General features: G+C 43.3%; 1 protein-coding gene across 1 annotated transcript in view; it reads left to right on the top strand.

Annotated features, from left to right (window-relative positions):
• Positions 1-4,489: 4,489 nt before the first annotated feature.
• HGF (hepatocyte growth factor) overlaps positions 4,490-27,597 on the top strand; it is a 209,260-nt gene continuing 186,152 nt past the window's right edge. Inside the window, exon 1 of the mRNA XM_063926946.1 lies at positions 4,490-4,578. Coding sequence (XP_063783016.1) covers positions 4,530-4,578 — 49 coding nt within the window. The 5' untranslated portion in view covers positions 4,490-4,529. The remainder of the gene's footprint in view (positions 4,579-27,597) is intronic.

Consider the following 27,597-nt stretch of genomic DNA (forward strand, 5'->3'; position numbering starts at 1 on the left):
TCCTATATAATATTATACTGGTGGTCCCGACTCCCCAGTCCCCACAATAAAGCAGCACACTGAGCACAGATATGGAGTGTTTTTCAGGCAGACAACGTATAATGGTGGTCACTGTCAGCAAAACTCTGCACTGTACTCCTCCTATATAATATTAATTATACTGGTGGTCCCCAGTCCCCACATTAAAATAAAGCAGCACACTGAGCACAGATATGGAGTGTTTTTCAGGCAGACAACGTATACTGGTGGTCACTGTCAGCAAAACTCTGCACTGTACTCCTGCTATATAATACAGCTGCTCCCCAGTCCCCACAATTAAGCAGTGTGAGCACAGATATATATGCAGCACACTGAGCACAGATATGGAGCGTTTTTTTCAGGCAGAGAACGGATAACTGGTGGTCACTGATCAGCAAAACTCTGCACTGTACTCCTCCTATATTATACAGCTGCTCCCCAGTCCTCCCCACAATGAATTAAGAAATAATGCACAATCAAATTCAACAATAACGGAGAGGACGCCAGCCACGTCCTCTCCCTAACATTTGCAATGCACGAGTGAAAATGGCGGCAACGCGCGGCTGCTTATATAGAATCCGAATCTTGCGAGAATCCGACAGCGGGATGATGACGTTCGGGCGCGCTCGGGTTACCCGAGCCATACGGGAGAATCCGAGTATGGCTCGGACCCGTGTAAAAAGGGTGAAGTTTGGGGGGGTTCGGTTTCCGAGAAACCGAACCCGCTCATCACTAATAAAAAGGTGGTATTTCCAACCTCACATTAACATATAAAAATAGAAATTAATTTAGCTGCGTTGATATATCCTAAAAATTGTTCCAAACCAACTTGTTACTATAATTTATTCCATAAAATGTTAAACACAAATAAAAAAGGTAACATTTTATAACTAGAAGCACTTTATAAATGCTAGCAATCTTATTTATAAATTCAGTCCTGCTTAGTCACATAAAAAGACAATTAAACATGTTCCAAACTAAGCCTTCATGTGACCCACGTTGGTCATCTATATAATAAGTGAGAAAGTGTGTGTGTGTCATCTGTGTGTGTCCTTTATGCACATATTTTGTACTTAGCTCCACCAAATTTGGCATGGTGAATTAGTTTGACTAAGAATGTGGCTTTTTGACTTTTTAGGCTTTTTCAGCTTCCTCTGGGCTATGGAGGTCTACATGGTGTCCACCAACTAGGCCGTGAAGTCTCTGAATTAAAATTTCCATTTAAGCAACTTCGCTCTGGATGATGGCATCTCTGATCCGCTGCTTGTGTAGAAAGACGCAACATTGGTCACATATTGGTCACAACATCGATTTTCTGAACAACTCTATGGTTGCAGGGCTGGATTAAGCTTTGGAAGAGCCCAGGGCACATAAGACAGGGGGGCCCAGGAGAAGGGGGGGGGGGTATATTCAATTTTGCATACCTTCCAACATGATCTATTCCAGGAGGGACAAAATGCTTTCTACTTGGACTTCACTCTTAATATATGATTGGCCATCACCTGTATTGAACTGTATTTAATTGATAAGAAAGGTGTTTCAACACATGTGATTGCAATTATAAATTAAAAGGGATGTCCAGGTAGAGAGCATTTTAGTCCCCCTGGAATGAGTCATGTTAGGAGATATGGATTGTGTTTATTAAATTTAAACCAATGTTACAGTATAATTAGATTTAAACTAATAGTTTAATAACACATGGGTACTGTTTGTAGCTCCACCTTATTGAGAGACAAAAATTTTATAACGTTTTCTTGTAGCGGAACAATGACTACTTAAACATCCTTAAAATACACATAGAAAAATAAAATAATAATGTATGTTGTCACATGTAAAAATAGCAGCAGCCCCAGTACTATTTACACAGTGGCACAGGACTCAGGAGGACAATCTGTGTGTCACTCTCTAGACCCAAATGCTCTGATTAGATACAGGTTACAAAGGACCCAGACACCCAGGCAGCGAGGAGGAGAAGCAGGGATCCCTGGGTCACTTACAGCTCTCTCCCCTCTCATATCTCTCCTCTGGCCTGGAAGCACTGTCAGTAGCTCATAAAACTTGATACTCCTCTATCTCTGCCTATACTGCATACTGTCCTGCTTGCATTCTGGATGACTTGTTCTGCTGCTGCACAAGAGGCAGAGCTAGTGATGGCAGTTTTCTACAGCCTGGGAGTCCCCTGGCAGAGGGGGCCCCGGGGTACAGCATCCACTCCACCCCCCTCAATCTGGCTTTATATGGTTGCTCAAAATGCCCTTCACAATTAAACTGCTGGAGCATTTAAAATTTCTTACAATGATGAAGTTGAACGCTGAGATAAGCCTCCAAAACAGTTGCAACAAATCTGCATTTGAGTCTCCCCTTGCTACCTCCCACAAACACGTACTGCCTATCAATAAAACTGCATACAATTTCATAATGAGAGCGCTGTTGCAAGACCATTTGGATGCATTCAGAGTGCAACTCAGATGCAAGCGTAGTACAACAATCGCTCAACTATGCAAGCTTCGACATTGAAAATACTTTACATTCAGCTCTGAATCAGACCCATAGGGTGAAGGAAGGACAACTCACCAACTTGTAGAGAAAGTGTTGGTAAATCACAGGAAAATTAGACATTTCAGCACCCTAAGAGCTTGCGCACAAGGTAAGGGTGATCTTGCAGTATCAGTGTTGCTGAGCGGACACTGATATGTAATGTTTTTCATTCTTTGCAACACTGTGAAAAGTTGGAGTTTTTTTTTTATGTCAAGCTTTTATGTCACTCCAATGTGTATGCTTTGGGCCACAGATCTTCTACAACAATATGTACACAAAGAAACAATAACTAAGAGTGGGGATGGCTGCATGCCAAGTTCTGTGGTAGTAAATAGAAAGATGTGAGAGCTCAGACTACTATTTCTACAAACTCACCAGATACATGTCTTCATGCTTGTAAGTTGATAGGAAAGAAATAGAGCATTCACATTTAATGGCAATAGCATAGCTCACCACTTTTCATACTACAACTTTTATACATTATATCTTGCTGTGAATGTCATTACTGGGGTGCTGCCAGCATGCCATGTTTTGTCTCTTTTGTGGATGGTGCCATGGACCTGTTTTATCCAGTGCTGTGAGTGCCATAAACCTTTTCTCTCTCTCTCTGGGGCAGATGCGGAGAGATAAAGTAGATAAAGTAGAGATAAACCACCATCATCATCATTAGTACTAACTCTATCTTTGCTTCAAGAGATCAATTTAAAGTAGGACAGATCTCAGAATATGCCCACAACTCACTTACATGACCAACAAATACAAATGCCCAGTAACACCCACTCAACCACACCTGGCTCTGGATCACCCACAATAGATCCAACTTGTGTATACATGAAACACAGTCTATCTATGTATTTACAGTGAGGCAATCAGGAGACCGCCTGTCGGTGGTGAAATGCCTCCACCTGAATACTGGAGAGCCAGGCTATTCTCCCTTTGTGGGTGTCCATGAAACCCAAAGAGGGAGCATAAAGCCTGTGGCGAGTGCAGCGAACCACTGTGCCCACAGCATGGAAAGCGCAGCATGGCGAGTGCAGTGTGCCCGCAAGGGACTTTCTAGCACTCACCCCACTGCCGGTATACTGGCGGCCAGGATGCAGCTGTTGGTATGTTGATAGCTGGCATCCTGGCCACCGGTAATTAGTATGTATTCCGTATTTACCTGTCTATCCATCCATTCATTCTTGTTTTTTCTACCAGATTTGCAATTACCCTTATTTTTCAGTAAATATGATTTTGGGAAAACAAAGTTTGGATTACACATGTACAGTCAGTACAAAAGCATAATTCTATGCATGCATTGTAGAAAGTTGCTTTTAAATTGGAAAAATTTAAAAGTATTGATTATTTAAAGAGTAGGCAGTGGCTAATATCAGTATGAAGCAGCCTTTCCCACACTAACAGATGTTTGTGTAACTGCAATATGTATCACTGTGTGCACTGTTACTAATTCTTATATTGTTTAAATTCTAATTGCAGTCACTTGCCATGAAAGAGAATTCCCATTGCTGTACACATACTGTCATTCATTGTTGCTGAGTGTATCCTAGTTTGGTGTTCTACTACTGTGGGTGTGGAGGAATTGAAAAAAAATATTATCTAGATAAAACAGTTTTTTTGTTTGAAGTCTAAACGATCAGATTTCAGATAAGATTTCAAAATCACTTCCTTAGGGATACATATAACCCTGCAGTACCAGTGTAGCAGCCTTTAGGGGATGCTGCTACTAAGCAAATATTCAATGTATCTGTTACATGCAAATCCCTATAACAACTGACATTGTAACCTACAAGCAACTGAGAACTTTTACCACTGCTCAGCAAAGAAACCATTCTTATTATTGCAATGAAAAGTGTAGGAGGAGTCACTCAGCCACAGCCAGAGTACTAAGAGGAGCAGCTGAGAAACACATCTCTTTACTGAATGGTGCACTGCAGTCAGGCAACATCCCTATCACATCTGCCAGGATCAACATGTGGGCAGCAAAACTCCTTTTTGTTTTTCTATTGATCCTATGTACAGGTGAGTGGCCCAGATGCATATTGCCCATTATATTTGTTCTGGTAAACCACAAAACTGTAGCAATAGCATTTTTTTCCTTTTAATATATTATTGTGTTTTGGGGCTAAACTGTCCTTTATTTTATTTTATCTATGAACATTTGTAGGGATTTCTAAATACAAATTTATAGTCAATAGTCAACAGAATTAAACTGAACTTATGTTATATAAAATATGCCATTTTTACAGAAATATTAAATTGAAATAATGTTATTCAGAAATGTTTTATTTTGCTACATTTAGCAAAAAAAATATATAGATTTAGTTAATATAATTGTTTTTATGGTAGTATTTCATTTATTGTATATTTCTGATAGTGGTACAAACATGTAATGACTAACAGTTGAATAGCAGTTTAGTGAATCTACTTCATCTAATAAATCATTTCTCATAGGTGTTATATGCAGATTTCTTGAACTTACATGTTGTTCAAGATTTACCAATAAATATGATATATATTTAACGTTATTTTCTAATATCGAAATTGCAAATATGTGATTAATTTTATAAAAAGAACAAAATGGTTGCTTGTTTAATGTTATACTTGTATAACTTCACATATATCATAGTTTTATACTCACGGCAAACCTAAACTGTGTGAAAAGTTGCATGAAATTAATCAGACAGAAACCTCCCCTCTGGCTGGAATATTTTCCTTTAATAAATCTGATGTGGATTTCATCATGGTTATAGATCAATTTAAGATTGATAAGATGGTGACCTGTAATAAAAAGAGGTCACTTACTAACTGGGTGAACTAGTGTAATGAACTACATACAATTTATCACACTAAATTCTCCCAATGCTCTCAATAGCATTATTCTGTTTTTGCAGACAAATATCATGCTTTTGACTGTACATCATTCCAATTTTCTATCATGAGAGAGAGAAAAAATGTGTCAAGTTACTCTATGACTAAGTTGCATGCATGTTTGGAATACCTATCTTGAGGCTATTTTCAAATCAATAGTGTGCATAGGTGTTATTAGCAACATCAGCACTTATTTACCACCCTGTATAATTTTACTATGATAATAATAACAATACATCAAAGTTGGAATTCAGAAATGTTATTTTGTTTGATTAGTTGCGCTGTTCAAGCATTTTATTTTAACTCTAAGCAGTACATTCTGGCTATGTACAGTAAGTGTTTAAAACCGGTTTCTTTGAGGAAAAATTGACTTACACATGACTGCATTAACCAGTCAATTTAATTTTCTATGGATTTTCAGAAATGTGATTTGTATATTTACAGAGTTTGGCTAAAGAAATAAAAATGGATATGTGATATTTTACCTGAAAGGAAAGCAGTTAAATGAGAATAGAAAATACAGAATTGTGCCAGTTTGTATGTAGTATTGTTCTCTCATTTACCTACCAATTTACGTGATGGAATAAGTGCAGCCAGTATTTTAAGTTGTTCTCACAGAATTTGCTATGGTGCATAATCGATGTACAGTAACTACTGAATACTGTAGATCATACTTACTACTTTCATTTCTTTAAGCAATGGGATTATTTTACTCTGGTTTTATATACGCAGTGAGCAACTTCTGAGCATAACAATTAATCTGATATACGATTATATTGGTGCAATGAATCCTGTGGTAACTCAGAAATCCTGTTGAAAGTTTATAGAACATACTGTATGTATATTTGCAGAATGTTTTAGATTTCATTTGCACACATTTTGTTGTGTTTACTCTAACTACACATATTGTATAACATTGTGTTGCCTCACAAATTGACAGTACATAATACAATATATTTGTATACGTTTTCCTCTAGAATTGCAATACCTATGCACTTAGATTACAAAATCATTTGAATAATTTTGGCTTACAATATTAGTTGTTTATTGTTATATAAGCCCTCTAAATTATCTATTGGTTTATATGTTTAGACAATACTTATACAATGTGTATTTATAGCAAATGTTGCTTTGCATTGTGGAGGTAATAGCATTTCATTATCATTAATTAATAATTATGATTACTTGTACAGAAATATTGTTGCCAAATTTAATAAAAGCAATGGGACATTTTACATTTTTAAAGTATGTCAACAGTTGTTAATAGGTGCTACTGTAATTGCAATAATTTAGAGAATAAAGTCAGTTTTGCAGTTTTTAGTGTTACAGATACCTGATTATCTTTAACGTGCATGTATAGAGAGGCTCACATATCATTAAGGACTTTAAACACAGATTACTATACATAGCTACAACACCACAATACATTATAGTTCTCAGGAAGGAGGTTGCATAAAGAGAATACTGACAACTTCATCATGCAAGTTTATGACACAGAAATATGAGTGCATGGATTTGACAGAAGGAAATTATTTGTTTATGCAAGAATGATGCTAGTCTTTGCAATAGATTTTGATGCATTCTAGAATGGGTACATTGATAGAGGTCATTCCCATACATACTGTAAGTATTTTTTGTCAGTGTATATCATTAATACATTTTGTATATTATCTATGAAACATCATTGTCACAGTTTTTTGCATAATTTCTTAAAAATATAGTTTTTATTACTTGTTTTTATATTACATTGAAGTGGGCTACAAGCTATAATGACATGCACTGAATGTTAGAGAGGATTATTAATTGAGATGGTGTATTTATATATGCAGTTTAGCCATGGCTATGTGTAACGAGCTGTGTCGAGCTAATTGGATTGTTCTGTTAGGAAAATCAGAACATGGAAGTGTCATTACTGATAATTGATATGTTATGTGCAATTTATTTGTTGAGAAAATATGCTGAGAGCATTCGTCAGTAACCTATCACATATTAATGAGTCTAAGCTCCATGTAATGAGTAAGAAATACTCCACATACTGCTAAACATAACTGTGTGTGTTACATTTGGTGAGCTGAATCTGGCATAATGCCAGCTGCTTGGGCTTAGAGCTGCTGTATGTTGTTATCTGTTTAACATATGAATGTAAGTAATGCTATTTATAACATTTGAGGTTACAGAAATATGGCTTGAAGCTTTAAGAACAGAACATTCCCTAAAGAATTAGATCACTTTATAATTCAATTAAAAAATGACAGAGCATCTTTATGCATTCACAGGCATTTAGCCAATGTGCATTTTTGCATAGCACAGTTCACAACATTTCTTGTTAATGAAAGTTAGAGACTGAACATCAGAATTATCCAATCTCAATAATATTACTTCCCAAAAATCTTTAATCTAAGGCCCCAAAAGAGAGTGTCATGTGACCTATCACAAAGCAGATACGCCATACGCCTTACAGGAATGTGGCTGTGCTGCTTTGTGTGGGGCTTCATTGAATCATGAGTGGGACTTATTTTTATCCCAGTTGTAAAGTGTTGGGTGGGATCATTTTCATGTTTATTAGCAGTCAGGACCGTAATATTTTCACAATGGATGTATTGGTCAACAGTGTTTATAGTGGATGGATGTTTATTTCATTTACTATTAGATCTTCCGCTTATTTATTTATGATGTACTATACAAGGTTGTATTAACAGTTACATACATTAAAGATGGAATTATGAGATTAGATGAAGAGTGATTCCCTTCACATAACTAAAATATGCTTCTTTTGTACTTTGTGTTAACGCAGGATTACAGGATGGGGATTTCCAAATGTTTCATTTTAAAGCATTTGTCACCAGCCCATGAAGATTGCGTAACTAGTACTGTATGTAACAAGATATAATCCACCCCAAACAAAGTGCAGTTTATGTAATACAGTACATCAGACATATGAAGGCACAATGATCACATTCAGCCACTTACCAGATTCTCTCTCTGGTGCGATGATTGAGCACTCAGATCCTAAGATACACACACACACACACACACACACACACACACACACACACACACACACACACATGCTTACATGCAGACTGGGCAGTACTGGGGGGGTCAGATGATGCAATTCGCGCTGAACTGCATCATCGTTGCCCCGTCCCCTGCCTCTCAATGCTGGTAATCTCAGCATTGCGTTGAAAAGGGCGGGACCATGATGCCACGATCATGTGGCCATGCTCCCCAGTTCCACCCTTATACTGCCTCATTCCCAGCCGCCACGCCCCCCTGTGCTGATCTGGCTGTCCCCTCCCACATGGGACAGCCAGAATATCAGCAAATATGAGCTAATCTTATCTCTGTTTTTATCTGCCATCCTGCGAAATGTCAAAGCAGTTGAAAACTACTATAATTAGTATAATTTATATGTATTAGGCATACCTCCCGATTCCTGCGGGACAGTCCTGCTATTTGGACACTGTCCCACTGTCCCACCACTGTGGCCCGGGGTGAGGGACAGTTGAGAGAGCCTGTGCACGGCATCTAACAGTGCAGGGAGTGAGCCGGGGGCTGCCAAGCTGCCCAGGGAGTGCTGGGCTTGGCCCAAAGTGCTGATAACATGGTTCGGTGAAGCAAGGCTTTGCACCCTTTATCCAAGGCTCCACCCCCTTTTCAGTCATGGTGCGCCAGGTCCAAAACAGGAAAATCTTCAAGTTGGGAAGTATGTATTATGTGACACATGTTTATCTCAGAACTTTGCTTAAAAATATGTATACTCTCTGGGTGGGATTCAATTCTTTTCACCCCTTTCCACACCCATTCTGTTTCTGCCCTCAGGGACGTTGTATCATTATTTCAGCTTGCTACCCCCGGAGTAGGGAGGCACCCAACCCTTTACACAGCTAAACCTGATTACTATGGGCGCAATATGCACAATAACGGAGATCATTTTAGAAGGGAAATTGGGCGTGATATATCATTTGAATCTCACCCTAAGTGTGTTTTCAAGTGCTATTTTTTTTTACATTGGGACCTGTTTTGTCTGAGTCACAATCCTTTTGAATGAACTGTTTTCCAGGTAGTGCAAGATAGTTCTACAATTCAGAGGAAACAGAACTTTTATGCAATAGATCCCTGACAGAAATCACAAGAATAGCACCTACACAACATACCAGTGGCGTAAGTTCGTCACAGTCGCCCGGAGGCGATATGTATGTATGTGCGCGCGCGTGTGTGTGTGTGTGTATATATATATATATATATATATATGTGTGTGTGTGTGTGTGTGTGTGTATGTGTGTGTGAGTATGGAGTGTTCTGAAAAAAAAATGATATACTCTATTTATGCTCGCTAGCTGTTTTTAGCAGCCGTGCAAATGCATAGTCGCCGCCCATGGGGGAGTGTATTTTTGCTTTGCAAGTGTGCGAACGCCTGTGCAGCCGAGCTCTGCAAAAACAGTTTGTGCAGTTACAGAGTAGGTCTAGACTTACTCAGTCCTTGCGATCACTTAAGTCTTTTTGGTGGCGGAATTGACATCATACACCCACGCTCCAAATGCCTGGACACGCTTGTGTTTTCCCTACCACTCCAAGAAAACGGTCAGTTGACACCCATAAACGCCCTCTTTCTGTCAATCATCTTGCGATCGCCTGTGCGTATGGATTCTTTGTTAAATCCATAGCTCAGCAACGATTCGCATTGTACCTGTACGACACACGTGCGCATTGCAGTGCATACGCATGCGCAGTAGAGACCTGATCGCAGCGCAGCGAAAATCGGCAGCGTGATCAACTCGGAATGACCCCCCATATCTCAGTGATTTGTAGAGAGTTGCTGCTGGCGATGGGGTCTCCAGAGAGAGGTGAGCATTGAAAAAATGGGTGCAGGGTGTGCGGTGTGGACCCCCCTAGACTCAGGGGCCTGTGTGCACTGTACACACTGCATCCATTCTAGATACTGAGTCCACTGCCTCTTAGCAATGACAGTAATTGTGATTAGCCTCAAATAAAATTCAGTTGTTCCTGCAGGATTTCCCTACAGTTTTCTTGGTCATATTCTACAATGACATCCGTGCTCTGCAAGCTGATTTCAAATCATATTATTGTTGAAAAGTAACCGGACAGTGGCATAAAATAATATCGCAGGCACTACATGTACCGTAGAACACTGTGAATACTAACAACATTAAAAGGATAAATAACAACATTAAAAGGAGAAAATACAGTATAGAGCAGTGGTTCTCAAACTTTTTTGAATCACGTTACCCTAGGCCAAAAGTTTCTTATTGAGAAATGTAAAAATAAATATTATATTAAGTACATTGTTTTTATATATCATCCTTAGGTTTTGTTGTGTAGTGAGGGACAAGATTTGTTTCTGTTTGTCCACATATTTTATGATTGACAGCTACCAGAACTGGTTTTGCCTATTACACTGACCATAAATAATTTGAATTGGTCCTAGACCACCAATCCAAGGCACCCCTGCAAGTGTCCTGAGACACCCCAGGGTGCCACAACACACAGTTTGAGAACCACTGGTATAGGCAATACAGCTCCTCACTCAAAAACACAGGTTGGGTAAGAAATCTCTGCTGTTAGTTTCCTGATGGTCAGGATGCTGACACTGGCATCTCGATGGACAAAATCATGACTGATCATGGTAAATATTATAACCCTATCCATACTCCTAACCCTAACCGTTCTTACCCGCAGCCTAACTCTAACTGTCCACTCCCGCAGCCTAACCCTACCCTTCATTCTGCCTAACCCTAACCACCACCTAACCTCCCCATCAAAACATAACTCTCCCCTAGTACCTAACTCTTGCCCTAACCCCTGTACTTACCTTCGATTGTGACCCGACTGCCAGGATCCTTACCGCAACCCAAAAACAAAACCCACCATAACTGCTGTGAAGTACTGTATGGTGGGGTGGCATCATGCTTTTAAGTTACTTCTCTTCAGCTGGAACAGGGGATCTTAACAGGGTAGAGGTCATTATGAATATAAAGATATTTTGGCACAAACCAGCTGGCCTCTTGCAGAAGCTAAGTACAAGGAGAAATTTCCTGTCAAAGCACACCTACAAGGAATGTCTTAGGAAACTGAAGATGTTTTGGAATGGCCCAGTCGAAGTGCAGATATCTATCCCATTAAAAACCTGTGGAATAACCTAAGGATTGGAGTGGTTGTACATAGGAGATCTCTTCACAATTTCATGCGCCTTGAATATTTTTTTTAGGAATGAGTGCAGAGTCAAGCTGTAAAATTTTATAGAAACATACAGTACTGTACATATTAAAAAGACTAATTAAAACTAAAAGGTAATTCCCCAATCTATTAATTTTGGGGTGCATTTACTAAAGCAACCAGGGAATTGTACAGTAAGTTCTTTTTCACGTATTTTTCTTTAAAATTGCCAAATTGCTATTTTTGTTGGTTTGAAGATCACATTAAAAGTGTAAAAGAGCAGATGATTTATCCAGGCTTTACATTGCAAAATCATCAAGGCAGATTTAGGGGTCAGGCCTCCCCTAGGCACATTATTTGATGATCCCTCCCCTCCACCATCATGTCACTGTCTCCTTCATTTATGGAGCCAATCCAGATGCCTTGAGACCACCAAACCATAATTTGCTGCCCATTGTCCCACTCCTGTCAGTTGTCAAATAAAATAAAAAAAAGTATGGTGACAAAAAAACAGAATCACCAGGCCTCATCAGCCTGGTGTGCCTCCCCTCAGCAAGTTCCACCCCTAGGCACATGCCTCATATGCCTACAGGCAAATCTGTTATGACTGTGATTTTTGTGAACCCGGTTAGTGAAGTTTGTGCGGGCAACTGGAGGACTATGTGAATATTAGGCTGGTCTGTAGGAATCAGTGAGAAGAAGGAGCAATCCCTGACCGGGGATCGAACCCGGGCCTCGGCAGAAGAAGCCGTATCCTGACCACTGGATCACCAGGGACTTTGATAGCAGGATGATGAATGTATAGGTGAGACTGTACTGGATATAGTGTCACAGGAATAGGTGCTTATGTACTCAAGGTTACTGGCGAGACTGAGAACCGGGCTGGTTACCGGTGAGACTGGGATGCAACTGTAATCCGGGCTGGTATCGGATATAACTGGAAACGCAACTGAAAGTAGAACAATGACTGTGGCTGTAACTTTAGGACGAGGCTGAAGAACCCTGTGGCTGTGACTTTAAGATGAGACGGTAGAATACTGCAGCTGTGGTTTTAAGTTTTAAGTTTTAAGTTGAGACTGGAATACTGTGACTGTAAATTTAAGATGAAACTGTGGAATACTGCAGCTGTGGCTTTAAGTTGAGACTGGAATACTGCGACTGTGCCTTTAAGATGAAACTGTAGAAAAACTGGATATCAATGGTAACACAGATGTAATCGAAGCTGTGTAGCAAAGGAACAGAGTTTTTACAGGAACTGAAGTACAAGGGATACCTTTAGGGAGCTCAGCTTCAAAGCTCACACAGAGCTGTGTGTGACATGAGGAACTGGCAGAGTTTCCAACTCAGTCTCCTGACTTATACTTCCTGGTCCTTGGTGATTGGCGAGCAGGGTCAGATGATTCAGAGAGTCTCAGGCTGGCACAGGATTTGACAGCTCTGGGTCAAGTGAACAGTCACTGTCATGTGAGTACTCTAGACTAGGCTGTGATGTGGAGTGAGGCCTAGCAGGCCGAGAGAACACTGAAGCCTGAACTTCTGCAAACAGAGGATGCTGGCTTTTAGGCCTAAACTTCATATTGCTGAATTCAGACTCACACCAAAGATTAATCACAGGTAGAGCTCGTTAACTATTACCTTCCAGGCAGAGAACTCAGGACTCAGGAAACTCATGGTGCTGACAAGCTGTTTATCTCAGTGAGCAAAAAGGCACAGGATCCAGGACAGATGGCAGGGGTAAGTCACCAAATACGAAAACTACAGTCAGGATCGTGACAAAATCCACCACTAAAAATCATGTAATTTCAAAAAGTGTGTGAAGACTTTTCAACTGTATGTGATCATTAAAAGCCAGGCCATTTGTGCATGTAATTCAGTGAGTAAATGTCATGTGTAGAAGGATCAGTCTGGTGGTAATGTTATAATGGCATGGGGAATGTGTCCTTGGCACACCTTAGGACTCTGATAGTTAATTGAGCATCATTCACTGTAAATGCCACAGTCTACCTGAGTGTTGTTGCTAAATGTGTGCATCATTTTATGGACACAGTCTAGTCTAACCACCTTCTAATGGATACTTTCAGCAGTAAAATGCACAATGGGGGTAATTCCGAGTTGATCGCTAGCTGCCGTTCGCAGCGCAGCGATCAGGCTAAAAATCATAATTTCTGCGCATGCGTATGCACCGCAATGCACACGCGTCGGCGACGTACGGGTACAAAGTCCTTTGTGGTTTTGCACAGGTTCTAGCGAAGCTTTCAGTTGCACGGCACATCGCAAGAAGATTGACAGGAAGGGTGCGTTTCTGGGTGTCAACTGACCGTTTTCTGGGACTGTTTGGAAAAACGCAGGCGTGCCAGGGAAAATGCAGGCGTGGCTGGGCGAACACTGGGCGGGTGTGTGACGTCAAAAGCCATCCCACCAACGTTAGAATCAATGCACATGAAGAGTAAGTTCAGGGCTGGTCTTGTTTTGCACAAAATGTTTTTGCAGCAGCTCTGCTGCACAGGCGTTCGCACTTCTGCAAAGCGAAAATACACTCCCCGGTGGGCAGCAACAATGCGTTTGCACGGCTGCTAAAAACTGCTAGCGAGCGAACAACTCGGAATGACCCCAAATGTCACAAAGTACACACCTGCTCAACATGACAATGAGTTCACTGTACCCAATGGTCTCCACAGCCACCAACTGTCAATCCAACAGAGCACTGTTGGGATTCTGGTCTGTCGCAAAATGTATAAAAATTTCTTCTTTGTCCCCAGCATCATGTTCAATTTTAAATGGTGTGCTGTGTTTGTCTATTATAGCCACATCCACAAGTGCATAAAATATAATGCATACAGCCACGCAGTCTCCATAGTCAAACATTAGCAGTGGAATGAGTCATATTAGGAGCTCAGTGACTTTGAACATAGCACTGTTCAAGGATGCAACATTCCCCACAGTCAGTTTGTTAAATGTCTGTCCTCCTAGAGCTTTCCTAGTCAACAGTACAGTATGTGTTATTAATAAAATGTCTAGGAGTACAACTGCTCATCCTGAAATCATTAGGCTACAAAGCATCACTATTAAGCTTCAAACTGCCTCTGGAAGCAATGTCACAACAAAACATTTTCAATGAGAGCTTCATGAAATGGGTTACCATGGCCAAACAAACCTCAGATCACTATGGAGAATGGCACATGTCAAATAGAGTTGTGTAACACTACAATTGGACTCTGAAGCAATGAAAATATTATCTCTGGGGTGACAAACCACATTTCACCACCTGGCAGTCTCATAGCTGTCCAGGTGTGCACATCCCAGTGGCATCACTGGGGTTGGTGTCACCTAATGGCTGCTGCACATGAAAGAGGGTGTGCAATCACATCCATGAAGCCATGACCCCTGGTGTATCATTCTTGTCAGGGCTTGTCCAGTGCTCTGGGAGCTGCTGGGCAGCCCCAAGCCTCTCCCAGCACACTGTGTGGATGACGCATGCATCACCAATATAACCATTGCTGGTGCCACCATCCGAGAGAGTGACACCAAATTAACTGAGCAGCTCTGCTAATTTGGTATCACTGCCATGGATGGTGTCACCCACTGCAGTTCACAGCCTCTGCATCCCCGTAGTGACACCACTGGCACATCCAATTGTAAAGTTTGGTGAGGAAGTACAGTGGTAATGGTCTATGAATGCTTTTGGTTTGGCCTGAGCCCCTTAGTTTCAGTGTATAGAAAATATTATGCTGCAGCATGCCTTGATAATCAGGAGAACTGTGTTATTGCATCTTTTTGGCTACTGTGCGAGGATGGCTCAATCCTGTTTAAGTATACCAATGCCTCATGTTCACAGAAGAAGCCAACCAAACATTGGCATGCCAACTTTTGTATGGAAGTACTTGACTAGTTTTCACAGATTATTCTCATCAACCCCACTAAAATGCCTTTGAGATTAATTGGAAATCCAAAAGCGAGCCAAGCCTAAATGTCCAACATCAGTGCCCAACCTCTACTGTGGCTGAATAGATGTAAATCCTCACAGATATATTCTAAAATCTCATAGATAACCTTCACAGGAAAGTCAAGGCTGGTATAGCAAGAAACGAGGGAGAAGGGGACGGGACGACAGATTCTATATTAATGGCCATGGGTTTGGAAGGATTTGTTCAAAAAGCACATACACTGTAGGTGTTATGTTCAGATGTCCACATACGTTAAGTGCTTATTAGTCAATCTACTGGTTCATTCATGAAGAGCACCACTTTAGCACAACTTCACATATGTATTTAATAATAATGTATGTACTCGCATAAATATAAAGATACTTGCCCATCTACGTCAGTATAATAATTCACGTAATTAGACGATCTACAGGAGCACAGCGGTTTTAAAGGTGGAATCAATACATATGTCTTTCAAAAGTGAGTCTCCATTGGTATGCCTGTGACAAGAATAATGAATTAATCAATCAATTAATTCATCCAATATTTCTCTAATTAGAAATCACTGTGCAGTTTGTTAGCATCAAATGAAATATGATGATAAAATAAGACAAAACATCACTAGTAAGTGTAAGCTGCTATCACTTATGTACTGTAAATGTTATTTAGGAAAGGTTCAGTATAGACTTAGAATGATAAAACATGGGATATTTTAAGTTATAAATATGAGTATGAGCATCCATTTTGTTTAAGCTGACATTACAAAATTAAATGTAATTATAACACATAATTAACAATATGTAATAACTTTAGCCAAAAGCAAATTCCTGTTCTATTCACTGTGAGTAGTTTTTCAAGCTATCTTTCAGACACATGCTAAGATATGAGTAGCTGTTATATAGTGCAAAGTGTGTTAGATATACTGTACATTGTACGACACTGCATAGAACAGTAGCTACATCTGGAAAGAAAAGCCACTTATTGCTAGTGTCTACATATGATAAATATATTTAACTAAAAAAATGCATGGGTGCTGTTGGGTTTATACAGTATCAGCCATTCCTGCCTTTCAGCTTGAGCATCATGGAAGATTTTTAGTTCGGCCGCACATGTGGGTAGGCCCATTGAACATTGCTAGTTTAGCACTTGGGCAGAGAGGGACAAGACTACATAATGCCCCTTTAGTGCAGTGCATGGACGTGCGATGATGTAAATGGCTGAGGAGGCACTGATTGGTACCAGAACCAGATTTACACACAATATATGAGGCCAAGGGTTCATGTGGCCATTATACACAGGTGCAGCACTTTATACTGCTGGGAATTTGCAGAGTTTTGATCAGAGAAGCCCAGAAAAGGAAGTCAGGGGATGCACTGCCTCAACTGCCATAGACTTTGCACTTAAGAGTTTTGGCTATAAAAATTATAGAATAATACAAAGAAGATATTTTTAACCCATTCTTTGTATTTTTCATATACTTTATATAGTCAAAACTCTGGCGCAAACGTTAGTATAACAGGAGTGACTCGGTCTCACCAGTCTCACCCCACCACACATCACTGGACTGCCGTCAGGAAGTAACTGTACACACAGGCCAACAGCAGCCATTTGTTGAAAGGATGGTTGTGCACTCTAATATACGAGTATATCTGAATAAGTTATTTTGCGATTAGTGTGATATCTCGCTCATGGTAGAGCCCTGCAGGTTACTGCGCGTTGTGTATGGTCTGCATACCAACGCAGGGATCCCGGCTACCAGAATGCCAGCAGGGGAAGTGCAACGAAGCCCCTTGTGGGCCTACTGCACTCACCACGCTGCAGGCTTGGTGGCTAGCTAGGCTCGCCGCAAGTTCTATTCCCACTCTATGGTTGTCGTGGGAACAGCGCGTTAGCCAGGATTACGGCTGTTGGCATTGCCAGTGGTTGGGATTCCGGCGTCGGTATCCTGACTGCCGGGATTCAGATTGCCAGCAATGTAGCCACATCTCGTTACTATAATAGGAAAATTTACAAATATTATAGAATATGTGCCCAGCGTAAGAGAAATTTGACCCTATAGAAAGGCTCTTCTCATCTCATAGAGATTACATCTGAAGGCTGCATATCATGCACGATAACTATCCATAGCAGATGTTAAACTCTTTCCACCAGTTTTTATTCATTTGAATAAAAATAAATAAATAAAAATAAAGAGCACCCATTACAGTTAGGGTGAGGCTAGGAATATCAATAAATTAGTCCGGTCATAAGAAGCATTTTATGAGGATACTAATTATTAGTAGCCATGAGCTAGGCCATAAGAAGGGGGTGCGACTGGTGTCGTCACCCCCATTTTTGGGGGACTGTCCCGCTGTCCCAACTGGGGGCTGCATTGTCACGCATGGGGGGGAGGCAGTTAGGAGGCCTCCTGTCTTTCCCATAAGCCATGCCCCTTTTCCCATAAGGCACGCAGCGTTTTTAGCCGCACACGGCTTCGCCATGCGAGAGGGTCACTCATCTGCAGCTGTATGGGGCAGTACTCCACTGCAGCCTAAATGCTGCTACGGCTCACGGCTCCTGCTCAGTGTGGGGAGAGACATAGGGATCTATGTACTAAGCCTTGGAGAGAGATAAAGTGAATGGAGATAAAAGTACCAAATACAGCCTGAAAAATTACAGTTAGGGGCTGATAGGCTGGTACTTTATCTCCGTCCACTTTATCTCTCTCCAAGGCTTAGTACATATACCCCCTTTATGTCTTCTCTAAGAGCAGCAGGCCAGTGAGCCGGATCAATGTGACCCCCCAGTCCCACCCCCTGGTATGTTTAGTTATGACAGATTATGCGCTGTTCAGGGGCCGGGTACAGCACAGGGGCCCAAATGCATTAAGCCCAGGGGTGTAGCGAGGGCAGTTACAGTGGAGCGTGAGCCCCAGGCACCAAAAATGTCAGCGGGCGCCGCACTGTCAACATGAAAGAGCTCCCGCTGTGATTCTGTGCTGCTGCTCTCACTATCTGAGATCAGCCAGACGAATAAAGAGAGATAAATGACCAGCTAATCAGCTTCCTAACTACCATGTCACAGGCTGTGTTTTAAATATGACAGTTAGGAACTGCTTGGCTGTCACTTATCACTCTTTGGGCCTAATTCAGATCTGATCACAGCAGCAAATGTGTTAGCTAATGGGCAAAACCATGTGCACTGAAGGGGGGGGAGGGGGGGCAGATATAACATGTGCAGAGAGAGTTAGACTTGGGTGGGTTATTTTGTTTCTGTGCAGGGTAAATACTGGCTGCTTAATTTTTACACTGTAATTTAGATTTCAGTTTGAACACACCACACCCAAATCTAACTCTCTCTGCACAATGTTATATCTGCCCCCCTGCAGTGCACATGGTTTTTCCCATTAGTTAACAAATTTGCTGCTGCGATCAGATCTGAATTAAGCCATTTATCAGTCTCCACTTTATCTCTTGTTAAGGCTTAATACATTTGGGCCAGGGTGCAGCGGAGCCCTGTTTGGGTGCTGGCCATGTTTACCTTTTTTCTAGTAGAACGTATAAAAATATCTAACAGTAATCTCCTGTCTCATCTGCTTTGAGGGTAAGGAAATGTGAGATAAACATTCAAAACTCCTCACAACTTTGCTGACTCTTTTTATGGTATCTCAGAAATGTCATATCCTCTCTTCTCTCAGGCATGCTGTATGATGGAATCAGTGCTTCTGTGACCAACCTGTGGCTCTCCATTTCTTTTGAAGCATGCCTGGACACAGTTTTGCTATTACTGTGGCTTGGCATGCTGGTATGTGTAGTTTCATGGTGGCAGGGCATGCTGGTATGTGTAGTTTCACAACAGGTGGAGAGCCTTACAGTAGGTTGGCCAGACCTGGACTATGGAATAAGAAATTGCTACAGTATATTACCAATATGACTGAGTTCCTGGTTTATACATACTGTAGGAGAGCATGGGGTAGATGAGTGTGCCACTTACCAACCCCCAAACGATAAACATGTCTAAGACAAACAATTGGCATCTTTCGTATCTCCCTACCGCCACCACTATTGTCAGCAACCCTTCACAGCCCCTGAATTCCCTCCTACTATGATAGTTTTGCCTTTGACGGTTAGTATTGTCAGTATCTAAGTTAATTTTCCTTGTTATGCTTAGTGGTTACTGCGTTCATCTGTTTATTAGAGATGTGCACTTGAAATTTTTCGGGTTTTGTGTTTTGGTTTTGGGTTCGGTTCCGCGGCCGTGTTTTGGGTTCGACCGCGTTTTGGCAAAACCTCACCGAATTTTTTTTGACGGATTCGGGTGTGTTTTGGATTCGGGTGTTTTTTTCAAAAAACACTAAAAAACAGCTTAAATCATAGAATTTGGGGGTCATTTTGATCCCAAAGTATTATTAACCTCAAAAACCATAATTTCCACTCATTTTCAGTCTATTCTGAATACCTCACACCTCACAATATTATTTTTAGTCCTAAAATTTGCACCGAGGTCGCTGGATGACTAAGCTAAGCGACCCTAGTGGCCGACACAAACACCTGGCCCATCTAGGAGTGGCACTGCAGTGTCACGCAGGATGTCCCTTCCAAAAAACGCTCCCCAGACAGCACATGACGCAAAGAAAAAAAGATGTGCAATGAGGTAGCTGTGTGAGTAAGATAAGCGACCCTAGTGGCCGACACAAACACCTGGCCCATCTAGGAGTGGCACTGCAGTGTCACGCAGGATGGCCCTTCCAAAAAACCCTCCCCAAACAGCACATGACGCAAAGAAAAAAAGAGGCGCAATGAGGTAGCTGTGTGAGTAAGATAAGCGACCCTAGTGGCCGACACAAACACCGGGCCCATCTAGGAGTGGCACTGCAGTGTCACGCAGGATGTCCCTTCCAAAAAAAACTCCCCAAACAGCACATGACGCAAAGAAAAAAAGAGGCGCAATGAGGTAGCTGTGTGAGTAAGATAAGCGACCCTAGTGGCTGACACAAACACCGGGCCCATCTAGGAGTGGCACTGCAGTGTCACGCAGGATGTCCCTTCCAAAAAACCCTCCCCAAACAGCACATGACGCAAAGAAAAAAAGAGGCGCAATGAGGTAGCTGTGTGAGTAAGATAAGCGACCCTAGTGGCCGACACAAACACCGGGCCCATCTAGGAGTGGCACTGCAGTGTCACGCAGGATGTCCCTTCCAAAAAACCCTCCCCAAACAGCACATGACGCAAAGAAAAAAAGAGGCGCAATGAGGTAGCTGTGTGAGTAAGATAAGCGACCCTAGTAGCCGACACAAACACCGGGCCCATCTAGGAGTGGCACTGCAGTGTCACGCAGGATGTCCCTTCCAAAAAACCCTCCCCAAACAGCACAAGACGCAAAGAAAAAAAGAGGCGCAATGAGGTAGCTGTGTGAGTAAGATAAGCGACCCTAGTGGCCGACACAAACACCTGGCCCATCTAGGAGTGGCACTGCAGTGTCACGCAGGATGGCCCTTCCAAAAAACCCTCCCCAAACAGCACATGACGCAAAGAAAAAAAGAGGCGCAATGAGGTAGCTGTGTGAGTAAGATAAGCGACCCTAGTGGCCGACACAAACACCGGGCCCATCTAGGAGTGGCACTGCAGTGTCACGCAGGATGTCCCTTCCAAAAAAAACTCCCCAAACAGCACTTGACGCAAAGAAAAAAAGAGGCGCAATGAGGTAGCTGTGTGAGTAAGATAAGCGACCCTAGTGGCTGACACAAACACCGGGCCCATCTAGGAGTGGCACTGCAGTGTCACGCAGGATGTCCCTTCCAAAAAACCCTCCCCAAACAGCACATGATGCAAAGAAAAAAAGAGGCGCAATGAGGTAGCTGTGTGAGTAAGATAAGCGACCCTAGTGGCCGACACAAACACCGGGCCCATCTAGGAGTGGCACTGCAGTGTCACGCAGGATGTCCCTTCCAAAAAACCCTCCCCAAACAGCACATGACGCAAAGAAAAAAAGAGGCGCAATGAGGTAGCTGTGTGAGTAAGATAAGCGACCCTAGTAGCCGACACAAACACCGGGCCCATCTAGGAGTGGCACTGCAGTGTCACGCAGGATGTCCCTTCCAAAAAACCCTCCCCAAACAGCACATGACGCAAAGAAAAAAAGAGGCGCAATGAGGTAGCTGTGTGAGTAAGATAAGCGACCCTAGTGGCCGACACAAACACCGGGCCCATCTAGGAGTGGCACTGCAGTGTCACGCAGGATGTCGCTTCCAAAAAACCCTCCCCAAACAGCACATGACGCAAAGAAAAAAGAGGCGCAATGAGGTAGCTGTGTGAGTAAGATAAGCGACCCTAGTGGCCGACACAAACACCGGGCCCATCTAGGAGTGGCACTGCAGTGTCACGCAGGATGTCCCTTCCAAAAAACCCTCCCCAAACAGCACATGACGCAAAGAAAAAAAGAGGCGCAATGAGGTAGCTGTGTGAGTAAGATAAGCGACCCTAGTGGCCGACACAAACACCGGGCCCATCTAGGAGTGGCACTGCAGTGTCACGCAGGATGTCCCTTCCAAAAAACCCTCCCCAAACAGCACATGACGCAAAGAAAAAAAGAGGCGCAATGAGGTAGCTGTGTGAGTAAGATAAGCGACCCTAGTAGCCGACACAAACACCGGGCCCATCTAGGAGTGGCACTGCAGTGTCACGCAGGATGTCCCTTCCAAAAAACCCTCCCCAAACAGCACATGACGCAAAGAAAAAAAGAGGCGCAATGAGGTAGCTGTGTGAGTAAGATAAGCGACCCTAGTGGCCGACACAAACACCGGGCCCATCTAGGAGTGGCACTGCAGTGTCACGCAGGATGTCCCTTCCAAAAAACCCTCCCCAAACAGCACATGACGCAAAGAAAAAAAGAGGCGCAATGAGGTAGCTGTGTGAGTAAGATAAGCGACCCTAGTGGCCGACACAAACACCGGGCCCATCTAGGAGTGGCACTGCAGTGTCACGCAGGATGGCCCTTCCAAAAAATACTCCCCAAACAGCACATGACGCAAAGAAAAATTAAAGAAAAAAGAGGTGCAAGATGGAATTGTCCTTGGGCCCTCCCACCCACCCTTATGTTGTATAAACAGGACATGCACACTTTAACCAACCCATCATTTCAGTGACAGGGTCTGCCACACGACTGTGACTGAAATGACGGGTTGGTTTGGACCCCCACCAAAAAAGAAGCAATTAATCTCTCCTTGCACAAACTGGCTCTACAGAGGCAAGATGTCCACCTCATCATCATCCTCCGATATATCACCGTGTACATCCCCCTCCTCACAGATTATCAATTCGTCCCCACTGGAATCCACCATCTCAGCTCCCTGTGTACTATGTGGAGGCAATTGCTGCTGGTCAATGTCTCCACGGAGGAATTGATTATAATTTATTTTAATGAACATCATCTTCTCCACATTTTCTGGATGTAACCTCGTATGCCGATTGCTGACAAGGTGAGCGGCGGCACTAAACACTCTTTCGGAGTACACACTTGTGGGAGGGCAACTTAGGTAGAATAAAGCCAGTTTGTGCAAGGGCCTCCAAATTGCCTCTTTTTCCTGCCAGTATAAGTACGGACTGTGTGACGTGCCTACTTGGATGCGGTCACTCATATAATCCTCCACCATTCTTTCAATGGTGAGAGAATCATATGCAGTGTGTCACAACTGAGGGCCTGAGCTGACGGAAGGCAGCCTCAGTTGTAGGGGCTGAGATGTACCGGAACCTGGGAGGTTGTATCAGACCCCTGGACATGTAAGTAACATGAAGAGAAACCGCCCGAAGGCGTGACCACGACAACTTGAGTAAAAGTCAATTATATTTATTTATGACAAACTCCATGCATCACAGTAGCAGTAAAAAGAAACATAAAAATCAGCAGAGAAATAATAATACAGTTCCTGGGTACTACAGGGTGGCAGGGGCCACAGGGCTCTGGTGGTATGAGACAGTTCTTATTATCTGCAAGTTGGAAAGTCCTTACCAGGCTCAACTGTAGCAATGAGGAAAGCCCAGGGTCGTACCAGCTGGTGTTCCAGGGAAAGCTGGACTGCTGTAGATAAAATGCTGCTGTGGGTACTGGTTAGAACCAGACAGGTGTTGGCACGGAGTGGATACTGGCTGGAACCAGTTAAATAATAAATAAAGCTTGAGAGCGATGCAATGTAGATGAAATGTAGAATTTGAGAGCGGAGAAATAATAATACCGGTGGAGAGTGGTAAACTGCAGAAAGGACACCGGCCCTTTAAGAGAAGCTGTACACTGCTGGAAGCTGAGCTGGAAGCAGGTGATGTTGTAGCTGGAAACAGGTGAGTCCAGAATGGATCGGAGAGTCAGGCTACACCGCAGATGGAATGCTGGTGCGGGTCTCTATAGCAGAAGTCTGGAGACAGGAGCTGGAACCTGGAAGACATTCACAGAAGAGAGACAAACTGGAACTAGGTTTGACAACCAAAGCACTGACGCCTTCCTTGCTCAGGCACAACCTATTTATACCTGCAGCAAGGACGGCATTGGCTAGGCAATTATGCAAATTAATAATACTGACAACGGATTGGTAGGAAAGATCAGCTGACAGAATCCAAGATGGCTGCGCCCATGCAGACACTTGGAGGGAAGTTTGGATTGTATTCCATGTGGTCTGGAAAACAGTAATGGCGGCGCCGGCCACCGGAGACGCCAGGCTGACAGATGCACATCCGACACAGCGGAGGCCGCGGCTGACGTAATCGCCACTCTGAATGCAGAAGCTCAGGGACGGCGGCGGAGGCCGCGGGAGACGCCATGCCAGATGTATAAGGCGTTACTGTGACTGCGTCCAGAGAGACAGGAGAGGATGCGGGAATGTGCACATCAGGATAACAGATGGGATCCGGTCCTGGAGCGCTGAGCCAGCCTTAGGAGGCATCTGATAGGTAAGAAATGGCGTCCAGATACCCGGATCGTGACAGCACCCCCCCCCCCCCCTTTAGGAGTGGCCCCAGGACACTTCTTTGGCTTTTGAGGAAACTTGGAATGGAATCTCCGGACCAAGGCAGGAGCATGGACATCAGAAGCATTGGTCCATGAACGTTCCTCAGGGCCATAACCCTTCCAGTCAATAAGATACTGAAGTTGACCGTAACGGTGACGTGAGTCCAGGATCTTGGCTACTTCATACTCAACGCCTCGTTGAGTTTGGACTTTCGGAGTTGGAGGAAGTGAGGAATGAAACCGATTCAAGATTAGCGGTTTCAACAGGGAAACATGGAATGTCCTGGGTATTTTTAAGAAGGGAGGCAACTGGAGTCTGTAAGCAACAGGATTGATGACTTGATCAATTTTAAAAGGACCGATGTAGCGAGGTGCAAACTTCATACTGGGAACTCTTAACCTCAAATTCTTCGTGGATAACCATACCCGATCACCCACCTTGAGAGCAGGAACTGCTCGACGCTTCTTATCCGCAAACTTCTTGTACCTGAACGATGCCTTGAGCAGAGTTGATCGTACGCTCTTCCAGATATTGGCAAACTGATGCAAGGTGATATCCACTGCGGGAACAGAAGTTGCTGGAAGTGGTTGGAACTCAGGGACTTTAGGGTGGAATCCAAAGTTGGTGAAGAATGGTGTTGAAGAAGATGAAGAATGATACTGGTTGTTATGACAGAACTCGGCCCAGGGAAGTAATTGAACCCAGTCATCTTAAGAGGAGGACACATAGATGCGGAGGAAGGACTCCAAGTCCTGATTCACCCTCTCAGTTTGACCATTGGTCTGAGGATGGTAAGCCATGGAAAACTTTAGCTTGACTTGGAGGACTTGACATAAACTTCGCCAGAATTTGGCTGTGAATTGAACTCCTCGATCTAAGATAATTTCTTCTGGAAGACCGTGGAGTCGAAAGATCTCTTGTATGAATACTTGAGCCAACTTGGAAGCTGACGGAAGACCGGTAAGAGGAATGAAGTGTGCCATCTTGGTGAACCGGTCAACTACCACCCAGATGGTATTAAACTTGTTGCACATGGGCAAATCTGTAATAAAATCCATCGACAAATGGGTCCATGGTCGACGGGGAACAGATAGTGGAACCAGTTGCCCCGCAGGCGACTGGCGGGATACTTTATGTTGAGCACACTTTGGACAAGATGCAATAAACTCCAAAACGTCCTTTTTCAGAGTTGGCCACCAATAGGACCTAGAGATAAACTCCAGGGTTTTTTGGATACCTGTATGTCCGGCAAAGCGGGAAGCATGGGCCCAATGCATGAGCTTCTTCCTTAGTGTCGGCTTCACAAAACTTTTCCCTGATGGGGGCGTAGAGTCCATCCTTACCGTGGAGAATGCCAACGGATTTATAATAGGATGCTTGTCTGAAGACTCTAACTCATTTTCTTGCTCCCATGAGCGGGAAAGGGCATCGGCCTTGCGATTCTGAGAGCCCGGACAGAACTGGAGTTTAAAGTCGAACCTGGAAAAGAAAAGTGCCCATCTGGCCTGACGAGGGTTGAGACATTGTGCGCCTTTCAGATATAGAAGGTTCTTGTGGTCTGTAAGGATGGTGATTGAATGAGAAGCTCCCTCCAACAGATATCTCCACTCCTCTAGAGCGAGCTTGATGGCTAGCAACTCCTGGTCGCCAATGGCATAGTTGCGCTCCGCTGGGGAGAACTTCCGTGAGAAGAAACTGCAAGGATGTAAATGGCCATCTTTAGCCCTCTGAGATAACACCGCTCCTACTCCAACGGAGGAGGCATCCACCTCTAAGATGAAAGGAGAGTCGATGACAGGCTGTTTCAGGACAGGCGCAGAGATGAACCTCTGTTTTAAAAGATGAAAAGCTTGCATGGCTTCTTCAGACCACTTGGACGGGTTAGCACCCTTCTTGGTGAAAGCAGTAATAGGCGCCACAATGGTGGAAAAGTCTCGTATAAACTTTCGGTAATAATTGGCGAACCCTAAGAACCTCTGGACCCCTTTGAGAGTTAAGGGTACCGGCCAATTCTGGATTGCTTGTAGTTTCTCAGGGTCCATCTCTAGTCCGGAACCGGACACAATGTACCCTAGAAACGGAATGGACTTGACTTCAAAGACGCATTTCTCTAATTTGCAATAGAGATGATTGACACGGAGACGGGACAGAACCTCCTTTACCCGAAAACGATGTTCCTCTAAATTGTTGGCAAAAATGAGGATATCATCTAGATAGACCACGACATGACGGTATAGAATGTCTCTGAAAATCTCATTGACGAAATGCTGGAAGACAGCTGGAGCATTGCTCAATCCGAAGGGCATGACGAGGTACTCATAATGTCCGTCACGGGTGTTAAATGCGGTCTTCCACTCGTCACCCTCACTGATCCGGATGAGATTGTATGCACCTCTCAAGTCCAGCTTTGTAAAGATGGTAGCTCCGCTAACTCTGTCAAAGAGCTCAGTAATCAGGGGTAAAGGATAGCGGTTCTTGATGGTAATGTCGTTCAAACCTCTGTAGTCGATGCACGGCCGCAGACCACCATCTTTCTTTTTTACAAAAAAGAAGCCTGCGCCGGCTGGAGAAGAAGAAGGTCGAATGAACCCCTTTGCTAGGTTCTCTTTAATGTATTCCTCCATAGAATGCGTCTCAGGCAGAGACAACGGATAAGTTCGGCCTCGAGGTGGAACCTTCCCTGGAATGAGATCAATCGAGCAGTCCCATTCTCTATGAGGAGGAAGGATATCAGCAGAAGCTTTACTGAACACATCCGTGAAATCTTGATATGGAGGAGGTGGAACATCAGACGACCTGGGGGAGGAAGAACAGACAGGCAACACTTTAAACAAACATGTCTCAGCACAGGAGGGACCCCATGCCAGAATTTGCGTAGTCGTCCAATCAATTGTGGGATTGTGAAGACGGAGCCATGGAAGGCCCAGGACCACAGGATGTGTGGCTCTTGGAATCACTAAAAGTGAAATAAGTTCGGAATGAAGAACTCCCACTCTCAGACGAACTGGTAGAGTCCTTAGAGCAATAACTGTATCAAAAATGTTACTGCCATCCACGGCAGTTAAGGAAAAGGAGGAAGGAAGTCTCTCGGTG

This window comes from Pseudophryne corroboree, chromosome 6 (genome assembly GCF_028390025.1).
Source record: "Pseudophryne corroboree isolate aPseCor3 chromosome 6, aPseCor3.hap2, whole genome shotgun sequence".
In the NCBI taxonomy this organism is placed as follows: domain Eukaryota; kingdom Metazoa; phylum Chordata; class Amphibia; order Anura; family Myobatrachidae; genus Pseudophryne; species Pseudophryne corroboree.